Source organism: Macaca thibetana, chromosome 9 (assembly GCF_024542745.1).
Source record: "Macaca thibetana thibetana isolate TM-01 chromosome 9, ASM2454274v1, whole genome shotgun sequence".
Taxonomy (NCBI): domain Eukaryota; kingdom Metazoa; phylum Chordata; class Mammalia; order Primates; family Cercopithecidae; genus Macaca; species Macaca thibetana.
Genome location: NC_065586.1, coordinates 108,508,995 through 108,522,095, shown reverse-complemented (window position 1 = coordinate 108,522,095; position 13,101 = coordinate 108,508,995). Strand labels below are relative to the sequence as shown.

Here is a 13,101-nt window from a genome sequence, read left to right as displayed (position 1 = left end):
TTTAAAGCTAACTCAAGGAAGTAATGGTATTAGGCTGAAGAACACATTAAGTGGCTTAGAAGCCCTCATGTCTAAGCCAGAAGGAGGCCATTATAAGTAGACAAGTAGAAGGGCAGGAAAATGTATGGAGAGGATCTAGCCAAATTACTAAGAGGAATTCAGGTCTTGCCAAAAGGAAGTATTCGTAAAGAGAGTTACAAGGAATTCGGAGGCAAGTAAGTAAACTTCTAGACTAAGTGATGGAAAAAAAAAGAAGGAAAGCAGGAAAGAGAGACCCACTCTGATTAAAGAGATATAAAAATGAATAAGGAGGCTGTGTACAGAAAATGTTAGTACTTTAGCTTCCAATTGAAATAGCTGCATGAAAGCCTAAGAAGTAACGTCTCAGACTAACTTTCCCTGAAGCATGGCTTTGTCAGAGTGGAAGTCACTTGCTCCCCCAGGCTGTGTGCCTTGGGTGGTCTACCAATGATATCATTTGTACTAACATTAATCACTAATGATAGCTACCATTTATTGAATGCTTACTCCATGCCAAGCACATTAACTCGTCTTCCCAGCTATTATCATTTGCATTGTACTAAGAATTATGAAGGACTGAGACGCTTGGTCAAGCTCACTCAGCAAGTAGTAGAGCTGATGAATGTCTAAGAAAGTATACTGGGGCCTGGGCACAGTGGCTCATGCCTGTAATGCCAGCACTTTGGGAGGCAGAAGTTGGCAGATCACTTGAGCTCAAGAGTTCAAGACCAGCCTGGGCAACATGGCAAAACTCCATCTCTACAAAAAACATAAAACATTAGCCATGGGTGGTGGCATGAGCCTGCAGTCCCAGCTACTTGAGAGACTGAGGTGGAAGGATGGCTTGAGCCCAGGAGGTGGAGGTTGCAGTGAGCTTAGATCGTGCCACTGCACTCCAGCCTGGGCAACAGAGTCAGACGCTGAAAAAAGAAAGACAGAGAGAGAGAGAGAGAGAAGGAGGGAGGGAGGGAGGAAGGGAGGAAGGGAGGGAGGGAGGGAGGAAGGGAGGGAGGGAGGAAGGGAGGAGGGAGGAAGGGAGGGAGGGAGGGAGGGAGGGAGGAGGAAGGAAGGAAGAAAAGAAGAGAAAAGAAAAGAAAAGAAAAGAAAAAAGAAAGAAAGAAAGAAAGAAAGAAAGAAAGAAAGAAAGAAAGAAAGAAAGAAAGAAAGAAAGAAAGAAAGAAAGAAAGAAAGAGAAAGAAAGAAGAGAGAGGAAGGAAGGAAGGAAGTAAGGAAGGAAGGAAGGAAGGAAGGAAGGAAGGGAGGAATTATACTGTATCTTATCACTTCTTGATTGATAAAAATGCTAGCAGAGGCTGGTGTCTAAGGAACAAGTCAAACAATGGTCCCAAAGGGGCAACAACTCAGGTCTCATTAAACTCTGTGACTTGATCAGCTTCAACCTACTAGCCAAATGCCTGACCAGGCAACAGCCTAGTGTTTCATTAACTTAGTCAACTCAGACCTGTTTGTTCTAAGCTGTGGCCATCTGCAAACAGCCCATCCATTAACAAATTCTTGGCAAAGTTGTCACTCTATACTAAGTAGAATTCCAACTCTGGTATACAGAATCTCCTGGAAGCTTTGCTAAAAATACAAAGCTTCCTGAGGAATTTTAGGTTTCATTATCTGGAAATTTAATTCAGTGAACCTAAAGTGTAACCAGAAGATATACATTTTAAACAACAGCCCCAAGTGATTCTCAAGATAAACAAACTACTAGCTAAGGCTCATGTATTCAACCCCAGATAGGCCCAGAAGTGTCATTTTTCTTTTTTTATTTTTTTTGAGACACAGTGTCCCTGTGTCACCCAGGCTGAAGTGCAGTGGCACGATCTCGGCTCACTGCAACCTCCACTTCCCAGGTTCAAGCGATTCTCCTGCCTCAGCCTCCCAAGTAGCTGGGATTACAGGCACCACCACTCTGCCCGGCTATCATTTTTCTATGTAAGTAGCCACACCAGATTTCTCGTGCCTGCTTCCATGAGAAGCCATTTTAACAGTATTGCTTTAGGATTTAGTATTCAAAAAATCCTAAATTATATATCTCATGTGCCACATATCACATGCTAAATTGCTTGTTTTAGTCACAATAACAACACATCATCAATAAAGAAAACTCCTAAAAACAGAAAATCACTAGAGCTGGGCATAGTGGCCCATTCCTGTAATCCCAGTGCTTTGTGAGGCTGCAGTCAGGGAGGGGGTTATCTCTTGAAGTCAGTTTGAGACTAGCTTGGGCAACATAGTGAGACCTTGTCTCTATAAAAAATTTAAAAATTAACCAGGTGTAGGCCAGGCGCGGTGGCTCAAGCCTGTAATCCCAGCACTTTGGGAGATCAAGGCAGGTAGATCACAAGGTCAGGAATTCAGGACCAGCCTGGCCAAGATGGTGAAACCCCATCTCTACTAAAAATACAAAAATCAAGGGCCGGGCGCGGTGGCTCAAGCCTGTAATCCCAGCACTTTGGGAGGCCGAGACCGGTGGATCACTAGGTCAGGAGATCGAGACCATCCTGGCTAACACGGCGAAACCCCGTCTCTACTAAAAACACAAAAAATTAGCCGGGCGAGGTGGCGGCGCCTGTGGTCCCAGCTACTCGGGAGGCTGAGGCAGGAGAATGGCGGGAACCCGGGAGGCGGAGCTTGCAGTGAGCTGAGATCTGGCCACTGCACTCCAGCCTGGGTGACAGAGCGAGACTCCGTCTCAAAAAAAAAAAAAAAAAAATCCAAAAATCAGCCAGGCATGGTGGCAGGCGCCTGTAATCCCAGCTACTCGGGAGGCTGAGGCAGAGAATTGCTTGAACCTGGGAGGTGGAGGTTGTAGTGAGCCAAGATCGCGCCACAGCACTCCAGCCTGGGCAACAGAGCAAGACTCCGTCTCAAAAAAAAAAGAAAAAACAAAAAAAAATTTAGCCAGGTGTGGCAGCACATGCCTGTAGTCCTGGCTACTTGAGAAGTTGAGGTGGGAGGATTGCTTGAGTCCCAGAGTTTGAAGTTGTAGTGAGCTATATTCCATCATACCACTGCACTCCAGCCTGGGTGACAGAGGAAGATCCTGTCTCTGAAAAAAAAAAAAGAAAAAATCCCAAAGGAAATTATACTGTATTAGACATATACTATCTTAAATTGCCAGAGAAGTAAACGAACTGATGTTTGGTTTGTTTTTATTTGTTATTTGCATGGAGTCTATAAATAAATGCTGATTTGGAACCAGATATACTAAGCACAGGCCCCAGGGGAGTCTTCAGATAGATGTTTTCTTGATAATAAATCTTTAATTGTCTGGAGGAATAGCTACTTTTATAAAACACTTAAGAGCCAACCTAAAATAGAACAACCTAGTCAAACAGACACACTTAGATTTTCCTATCAGCTCTGATATTTTCTAGTTCTATGACCTTGGTAATGGTCTTGAAACTGTGAGTCTGGGTCCTCATCTTTAAAAATGGCAATGATGGTAACTAATCTCTATGGTTTAGGGAAAATGAAGTAATATATGTACAGTAGTTATTGTATAGTTAACACTTGACAGGAGTTGGTTATGAATATCCTCTTAGTGTTAGTTAACACACAGAAGTCAAGGAACGGATAAAAGTTACATGACCAGAATGTCACCCAAAAGACCAAAGGCACAGAAAGAGCTATAAGCCAGTAGCTTTTAAAAGTAAACATGTGTGTGCCAGGCATTATGTTCAATGATATAAGATATAAATATTAAGGCTTGATGTATTCCAAATGAATGTGCAAAGCCCATTTGGTAGTCTCTGAAAAAGTCCAAAGAAGTGGTAACTTGGGCCAGTAGGATGGTATCAGAGTCAAGGACAATGTAAGACATCAGGAGTCCTGGACTGCTAGTCCTGGCTCAGATTGTCTATCTGTAAATGCAGGCAATTGCATTAATGAAAGGCATGTTTCTAAACAAATATGAGGTACTAGTGAGTTAAAGACACTGTCCTGTATTATTATCTCCTTGACCCTTTAACAACAGTTTTGGCAGGGACGTTCTTCTTGTGTTGAGAAACAGATTCAGAGAAGCAAAGTGTTTTGCATAAGGTTATGAAGGTGGAAATGCAAGAACCGGGCTTCAAACCTAAGTCTGTCTTACACTGGTTCCAACACCCATCCTGATATTGTGTTCTAATGCTGCCTCTATTTTGCATGTTGCGATTCTATTTGGATCACTGCATCTAAATAGCTGGGGTTTTAGAAGTGAGACAGAGAAAGAGAGATATGCCACAGATCCCACCTTGTCTTCTTCAGGCAAGGACAGACCACCAGGCTTACCAGATATAGCGAGTCCTCTTTGGAAAACCTCATACATAGTCGTGGCATCTGAGAAGCAGTGACTTATTAGGTCATTGTTCTTCTGGGAAATACCCTTCCGCGCTCCTCCCTAGGACACAAGACCAAGTTTAGGCCAAGTCCAAGTCTCCCCTCACTCTTTCCAAAACCTTTATGAATTGAATTAAAGAGACCATAAATGCTGATTTTGAGGTCACGGGAATGTTCTCTTTGCTAGTCAATTGATTTTTAAAAATCTCCAAATCATAGTATATTTACATTGTAGACATTTTAGAAAATAGGAAAGAGGCTAGGCTCGGTGGTTCACGCCTGTAATCCCAGCACTTTGGGAGGCCGAGGCGGGTGGAGGTCAGGAGTTTGAGACCAGCCTGACCAACAATGTGAAACCCCGTCTCTACTAAAAATACAAAAATTAGCCAGGCGTGGTGGCAGATGCCTGTAGTCCCAGCTACTTGGGAGGCTGAGACAGGAGAATTGCTTGAACTGGGGAGGCAGAGGTTGCAGTGAGGCAAGATCGTGCCACTGCACTCCAGGCTGGGCAACGGAGCTAGACTCCATCTCAGAAAAAAAAAGAGAAAATACAAAACTGTACTAAAGGCTTAAGAAAAGTGGATCTGTAATCCCACCCAGAGATTACCACTGTTATGTTTTTGGTAACCCTCCTGGCATCCATCTGTGTATGCATATGGAGGAGAGATGATATGTATAGTTTTATGTCTTTTTTATAGTATCAAGTTTAAACTTCTACTGAATGTATACTATGTGTTCTAGGTAGTCTGTAAATACTGTAGATGTGAGTTAAGACAAAATAGCTGCCCTTAAGCACCTCATACACTAGGGTTGTTGGAGTATGAGTAGGTCATAGGGAAAAAATGGAAATATAATACCATGATGTACATGCTATAATGAGTTTGGAGGAAATGGATTCGTGGGGGAAATGAAGCAACCAGTTCTGTATTAAGCAGAAATATTACAGAGAAGAAATGGTATTTCAATACAGACTTCTAAGACAAGTAGGCATTTGGCAAAAATATATGATTTGGGTAGGGTAAAGGAGAAAACAGAAAATTCCAGAGTGGAGGAACAGCCTGAGCAAAGGCATGGAGGTAAGAAAATGCAGCGCAGAGTTGGGTGGGCAGCTAGAGGACGGTGTATTCAAGAAAAAGGGGTTAGCTGGCTGGGCGCTGTGGCTCATGCCTGTAATTTCAGCACTTTGAGATTCCAAAGTGGGCGGATCATCGGAGGTCAGGAGTTCAAGACCAGCCTGGCCAACATGGTGAAACCCCCTCTATACTAAAAATACAAAAATTAGCCAGGTGTAGTGGTGGGCACCTGTAATCCCAGCTACTCAGGAGGCTGAGGCAGGAGAATTGCTTGAACCTGGGAAGCGGAGGTTGCAGTGAGCCAAGATCCCACCATTTGCACTCTAGCCTGGGGGACAAGAGAAAGACTTTCTCTAAAAAAAAAAGAAAAAAGAAAAAAAGAAAAAAGAAAAAGAAAAAGGGAGTAGCTAGGAACCCATCTAGAAATGTCAGCTGGAGCTATAGGATCAGGGCCCTGGGATGGACCCTGGAGCTACAACAGGCACTCCGGGTGTGGTCCAGTGGTCCAACCCTCATGAAGTTTCATCTAGAGAAGAACAGGCAACAATTAAATAAGCATTCAACAATGTAAATTAGTATCCAAAGTGAGAGCTACAAAAGTACAGGAAAACACACGAGGCTGTAACAAGAGATCTGACTTAGTCTAGGACATCGGGGAAAATTTCCATAGGCTATCACATTAAGACAAAAAATAGCAAAAATAAAGCTCCTTGTCTAGTGAAGGAAGACAGGGTCTTGCTGTCTGTTTACGTGCCTAGTGTAAGGAAGGAAGAATCCAAGATGTTTCAGACTCTTAACTTTGGCAACTGGGTAAAAAGATATACACTTAACTGAAATAGAATAGGAAAGAAGGTGTGTGTGTGTGTGTGCATGTGCTTGTGTGTGTGTGTGTGTGTGTGTGTGAGAGAGAGAGAGAGAAGGGAGAAAACATGCATAAAGAGACCTGGAGAGCTTAAGTTACTTAAGTATCACTGAGGTCAGAATAGAAAATCAGATTTCAGTGTCACAGACTCAGGCACATTTTCAAGTCATAAAAGAGGAGGTATTTTCTTAGCCGTGAGAATTTAGCTGAGGGTTTGGCAGACTATAATCCACACACTGAATCTGGCCTACCACCTGCCTTTATAAGTAAACTTTTATGGGAACACAGTCACGCTCATTTGTTTACATGTTGTCTGGTACTGTACTCTTATTCTACAACAGCAGTCAGTATTGAGTCGATGCAAAAGAGCCCATGTGATCTGCAAATTCTATACCATTTACTGCCTGGCCTTTACAGAGTATGTCTGCCAACCCCTGCTGCAGAGGAATCAAGAGATGCTGAGAATAAAATCCTAGTATGAGGAGAGGAAAGAACCCAAGTGACAAAGAAAGACTGTCTTGAAATTAGGAAGAAATCTCATGGAAGGATATCATAAAAGGCAAAAGGAGGAGTTTCAAGAAAGAAGTCTCAAGTCAAACAAGAGGAAAGCTGAAAGAGACGCCATTGAATTTGGAAGTTAGGTTATGAGTGATTGAGAGCACTGTGGAGGAGATGGTAGTGGTAAACGGTCAGATCTCAGTGGGTTGAAGTTCAGAAGAGGAAATCAATATGCAAACTACTCTCAAAGAACTCTAGTGGGAAAGGAAAGGAGGGAGAGGTGGTGGTGGAATGCAGCGGGACAAGAAGATGTCAATGAAGACATTGAACATGCAGAGGTACCCACAGGTGGGAGAAGAGCTGGAGAGTAGAGGTAGCTTGGAGTAAGATTCCCTCTATCTTGGAGAAAGAAGACTGTAAAAAGAACAGAAGAAGTTAGCCTTGTGAAGGAACGGGAATGCTTTTTTTCCTCTGAAGAGGGTAGAAAATGAAAACAGATGAAGATATTCATGGGCGCAGAAGGAAGGAGAAATGAGAACATTGTTGGAACTTTCAATTTGTTCATAGAGGTAGGAAGCTGGGGAATTTGCTGAAAGCCAGGGGAGTGAGCCTAGTTCAATTTCTATAGTTTTCAGAAAAATAAATTTAACTCAAAGCTAGAATTTAACTGGAGGAAACGGCTTAATTGTTCTCAGACACTGGGTATCTCGATGAAAATGTTCTCCTGTCCCCAAAGTTCTGACACTATTATTTAGACCATGGGTTGTCAAATTACTTGTGTAAAGGGCTAGATAGCAAACACTTTAGGCTTTGTGGGACATGCCTCATCTCGCCCATTTTTGTTTTTAACTCATCCCTTAAAAAAGGTAAAAACTATTCTTTACTTGCCAGATGCACAAAAAAAGATGGATTTTGTTCATGGCTATAGTTTGCCAACTCCAATCTAGATTACTGACATCATACAACAACCTTCCTTATTACAAAAGAAAATGTGCCAGTAATAGAAGTTTAAATTTGTATATTGCCTGTTGATCAGTAACATGAAAGCTTTCCCATGCCACACCCAATCCCCTTCAAGAGTTATCCCTAGGTTTGGAGTTACAGTTTGAGTTTGATGAAGGTTAACAAACTAAAAGGATGACTGGTAAATTACCTCAATTCCCACAGACTGATTGTTCAGGTCAAGAAGAGGTAAGACGGGTTGAGGTCTGGTGATCAGCCACAGGAAGATGGCAGCTCCAAATGTCAGGATGCAGATCAATGCCGGGGTTGGAAGTGGGGAAAATAAAAAGTTGAAGATAAAAAGCATCTTTGTGAATAGCAGCAGGAAATTCAGACCTTAAAAAAAAAAAAAACAGGGGAAAGAAAATTTAGAGGAAACAGCCATATTTTTGTACTCAATAGCTCTATGTTTACAGAAGGACACACACACACACACACACACACACACACACGCCTTCAAACCCTCAAATAGAGTTGTACCTCTCTAGTAGCAGAATTTCCCCCATTGTTTACTTAGCACTGTTGAAATTAATATAACACATTCTCCACCCCTGCTACTTGACTGTCCTCATACAAAGCAGGAAGGATCAAAGGAAACAAGTTAATCATTTCCCAGACAATTTTGAGAAATGACTGCCCTTTTAATGTTGGTGTACAAAGCCTGGAAGAAAGCAGCCTGCCAGACCCAACAGAACCTGGTGGTCAGAGGACAGTACCTCCTCTGCCCAGGCAGACCACGGGTCAGGAAGGACTCTTCCAGCTGGATTTCCCCCATATAAACCAAACAGAAGAGATCGGTCGATGTGATGCCACAGGTTTTAGAAATTAACCATTTTGTATGAAGGGTATTTCCTGCTGGCTAGATATGTCTTGCTCATTGCTTTATTTTTTGGAGCATCGGAAGGGTTTCCGAGATCAACAGCATTACAACTTGCTATGCCCAACATTCTCTCCCCCAGGGAGCCCAGAGGAATCATTTTACTATGAGGCAAACGTCAGTCAGGTGCACAGAAACAATGCTGGAGAATGGATGACACGTGGCAAGCATTGAAGAGTTAGGTCAAGAAGAGATCTCAAGAAACTAAAAGCAACAAAGGCTTCCCCCAACCCAGCCTTTCTTATAGTTTTCAGCCAAGTTCAGCTTCAAACTACTCTAATAGGAGAGACTACTTTCGGGTAGGTCTTGGGAGCATACCCTCATCGAAGCCATCTTTTCCTGGAAAGTTGCTGCCTCACAGCTTTCAAACAGGATTAGGAGAATATAATAGCAGCAAACACATGAGCACTTACTGTATGCCAGGCATAGGGCTGGGCTTTTTGCATGGTTTGTTTAATTTAGGCCAAACAACACTATAAAGTAGTATTTCACAGAAGTGGAAATGAACGCTGTGGGATAAAGTGACTTGCCCAAATTCACCACCCATCATTCCCTATTGCTACTTCTCTTGAACATCTACAAAAAGCCAATTCACTTTTTCTTATAGGTTCTAGTCACAGAATTCAAGGGGATTGAATGTGTCTAGCACCTTACAGGTGACAGCACATGAAGCTCAGAATTTGCATTCTTCAAAGTTTACTGCAATGCCTGATGAAACAATAGCTCAGAGATGAGGCCGCACATGCCCACTGAAAATCAAAAGAACAAAGCAAGCTCAATTAAAAGTTGGATCAGATCAAGATCACAGTTGCCCTTAGAGCTTTGGACAGCTGCCATTAGCTGCCACCTGGAAACTTCTTTAACAAGGGAAACACACTTCACTGTAGTCTGAGAAAGGCCACAAGGTGCAGGAATTTTGTGTGGGGGCAGGAACAGTCACAAGAAATCCTGGACCACTCTTACTATCTTTCTCTCCCTTGATTAGTTATTACCTGACTTTTTCCATTTTAGAGGAGAAAACTGAACTTTCAGAAACTGGGATAATAGTCCTCAACTCCTTGGTTCTTTCCATATTGCATTCAAGGGGAGAGAAAGAAGTCAAAACAAAAATAAAAGCAAAGTCCCACAGGTGCTAGGTTACATAATAACAAGGGTGCTACTGTGACCGACCACCTGGCAGGATTCTGAAAGCTGGGATTTTTGGAATTCAGCCTTACCTGGGCTTGTATGATGAGGTGGCACTCCAGGATGCAAAAGCATTCAGAAGCTAGCCCTAAAGCCCAGGCAGAGAAGGGGGACTGCCTCAGGGAAGATTGTGAAATTGAAAAAGCAGGGGCCGGGCGTGGTGGCTCAAGCCTGTAATCCCAGCACTTTGGGAGGCCGAGACAGGTGGATCACGAGGTCAGGAGATCGAGACCATCCTGGCTAACACGGTGAAACCCCGTCTCTACTGAAAAATACAAAAAAAAACTAGCCGGGCAAGGTGGCGGGCGCCTGTAGTCCCAGCTACTCGGGAGGCTGAGGCAGAAGAATGGCGTGGACCCGGGAGGTCCAGTGAGTTGAGTGAGCTGAGATCCGGCCACTGCACTCCAGCCTGGGCTACAGAGCGAGACTCTGTCTCAAAAAAAAAAAAAAAAAAAGAAAAAGAAAAAGAAAAAGCAGGTGGCAGTGCTAAAGGGGAGGAGAAGCCTATGCCTGTTTTGTGCTCTCCCATCCAGTCTGCCACCAGCCACCCCCTGCAGGCTGGGATATTGTGACAAGACTGGAGATATATATATATATGTTTGAGACAGGGTCTTACTCTGTTGCCCAGGCTGGAGTGCAGTGGCACAATTCTGGCTCACTGCAGCCTCAACCTCGTGGGCTCAGGTGAACCTCCCACCTCAGCCTCCTGAGTAACTGGGACCACAGGTGTGTGCCACCACACCCAGTTAATTCTGTAGTTTTTTTTTTTTTTTTTTTTTTTTTTTTGAGACGGAGCCTTGCTCTGTCGCCCAGGCTGGAGTGCAGTGGTGCGATCTCGGCTTAGTGCAAGCTCTGCCTCCCAGGTTGACGCCATTCTCCTGCCTCAGCCTCCCAAGTAGCTGGGACTACAGGTGCCCACCACCACGCCCGGCTAATTTTTTGTATTTTTAGTAGAGATGGCGTTTCACTGTGTTAGCCAGGATGGTCTCGATCTCCTGAACTCGTGATCTGCCCGCCTTGGCCTCCCAAAGTGCTGGGATTACAGGTGTGAGCCACTGCGCCCAGCCAATTCTTTAATTTTTTGTAAAGACACGGCCTCACCATGCTGCCCAGGCTGGTTTCAAACTCCTGGGCTCAAGCGGTCCTCCTACCTTGGCCTCCTGAAGTGCTGGGATTACAGGTGTGAGCCACCATGACCACCCCAGACTGGTGATATTTTATCTGGGCTTTTTCCCTCTGCCTTAATCCCACCCACAAATTAAGAGATCCTTACCAACACCCTCCTGTTCAACTATGGGAAAAAATGGTTGCACTAAGGATTTCTGCCCTCTTCTTCCAGATGGCACATTTATATTTTAATAGGAGACTTTGCAAAAAATGTCTTTGAATTAGGGTCTAAAAATTGAATTTCTTTTCAGTTGTGGTGATGTGGGGGTGGGGTCAGGAAGGAGAGTGAATAACCTGACTGGAAATACATAGGGGAGAAAATGGACAGAGAATCTATGGCCAGTCTCATTGGGGCACTTGCTGTCAATCTCAGGTGATTGTTACCATATAGTAACAATACTATGGGTCACAGATTGTCAGAATTCTGCCCCCCACCCCAGAAAACCCAGAAGACTGCATTTTTGTGAAACCTCAATTTTAACTAACATCCATTTTTAAGGGTCTGGCATGGGATAAACGAGAACACATTTCGTAGTTTAATTTGGATCACGGTCTGTTAATGTTTGACTACACCTTGGAGACAGACTTCAATCATATTGCCCACAAATAGAACAAGACTGACCACTTCATTACAAACAAGGGAGATATTTACACATTTCAAAGCCACAGTTTCATGAGAATGAGAGTACCTTGCCTATATTGGCAAGGGATTTTATTTGAGGAAGACAATGAGGAAGGATTTATTTGTATTTGTCAATGGAAATAGCTTAGTTTGCTACCACTGACCAGGTATCCAGCTCAAGTAGGAGGTGCACAGAATTTCACATGGTTCCTTCCTTAAAAATTTTTTTTTTTTTTGAGGCAGAGTCTGGCTGGAGTGCAGTGGTGTGATCTTGACTGACTACAACCTCTGCCTGTCGGTTTCAGGCGATTCTCCTGCCTCAGTCTCCTGAGTAGCTGGGATTACAGTTGCCCAGCACCATGCCCATCTAATTTTTTGCATTTTTAGTAGAGACGAGGGTTTCACCATGTTGGCCAGGCTGGTCTCAAACTCCTGACCTCATGTGATCCACCCGCCTTGGACTCCCAAAGTGCTGGGATTACAGGCGTGAGCCACTGCACCCGGCCCTTCTTCAATTTTTTAAAAAATTGAGATACAATTTACATAATGTAGAACTAACCACTTTAAAATGTACAATCGGGCAGTATTTAGTACATTCACAATGTTGTGCAACCATCACATCTATTTAGTTCCAAAACATTTTCATCACCATAAAACAAGAAATCCTGAACACGTTAACAGTCATTTCCCAATCCCTTCAATGCCCAGCCTCTAGAGAAAGGACTAGGCTGCTTTCTGTTGCTTTGGATTTATCTATTCTAAATGTTTCATATAAATGAAACCATATATGTGACTTTTTGTGTCTGACTTCTTTTACATAGTATAATTTTAAGATTCATTCATGCGGTAGTATGTCTGTACTTCGTTTCTTTTTATGGCTCAATGTTATCCCATTGTATGGATAGACTACACTCTATCTATCGATCTATCGATCTATCGATCTATCTATCTACCAACCTACCAGTTGATGAATATTTGGGTTGTTTCTACTTTTGATATTGTGAACAGAGCTATTATGGGCATTTCTATACAGTTTTTGTTGGAATATCTTTTTCCAATTCTTTAGGGTGTAGAACTAGGAGAGAAATTGCTGAGTCAATGCTAATTTTATATTTAACTTTTTGAGGAACCACCAAACTGTTTTCCACAGTAGCTGCACCATTTTATATCCAACCAGCAATGTAAGAGGGTTCCAATTTCTCTCCATTCCATTCTCCCTAACACTGCTACTTTCTTTTTGTTTGTTTGTCTATTTAAATAGCCATTCTAATAGGTGTGAAGTGGCATCTCATTGTGGGTTTGATTTGCATTTCTCTAATGACTAAGGATGTTGATCATTTTTTTATGTGCTTTTTGGCCATTTGTATTTCTTTTTTGAAGAAATGTCTACTCAAGTCTTTTGCCCATGTAAAAATTGGGTCATATATGTATATATACACAACACTTATCAGAGATATGATTT

At 42.9% G+C, this 13,101-nt stretch overlaps 1 protein-coding gene across 3 annotated transcripts in view; it reads right to left on the bottom strand.

The window, feature by feature from the left end:
• ACSL5 (acyl-CoA synthetase long chain family member 5) overlaps positions 1–13,101 on the bottom strand; it is a 54,903-nt gene that overhangs the window by 24,724 nt on the left and 17,078 nt on the right. For all 3 annotated transcript variants that reach the window (XM_050804363.1, XM_050804364.1, XM_050804362.1), the window contains exons 2-3: positions 7,940–8,124; positions 4,306–4,414 (exon numbers count right to left, since the gene is read on the bottom strand). In XM_050804363.1, coding sequence (XP_050660320.1) covers positions 4,306–4,414; positions 7,940–8,095 — 265 coding nt within the window. In that variant the 5' untranslated portion in view covers positions 8,096–8,124. The remainder of the gene's footprint in view (positions 1–4,305; positions 4,415–7,939; positions 8,125–13,101) is intronic.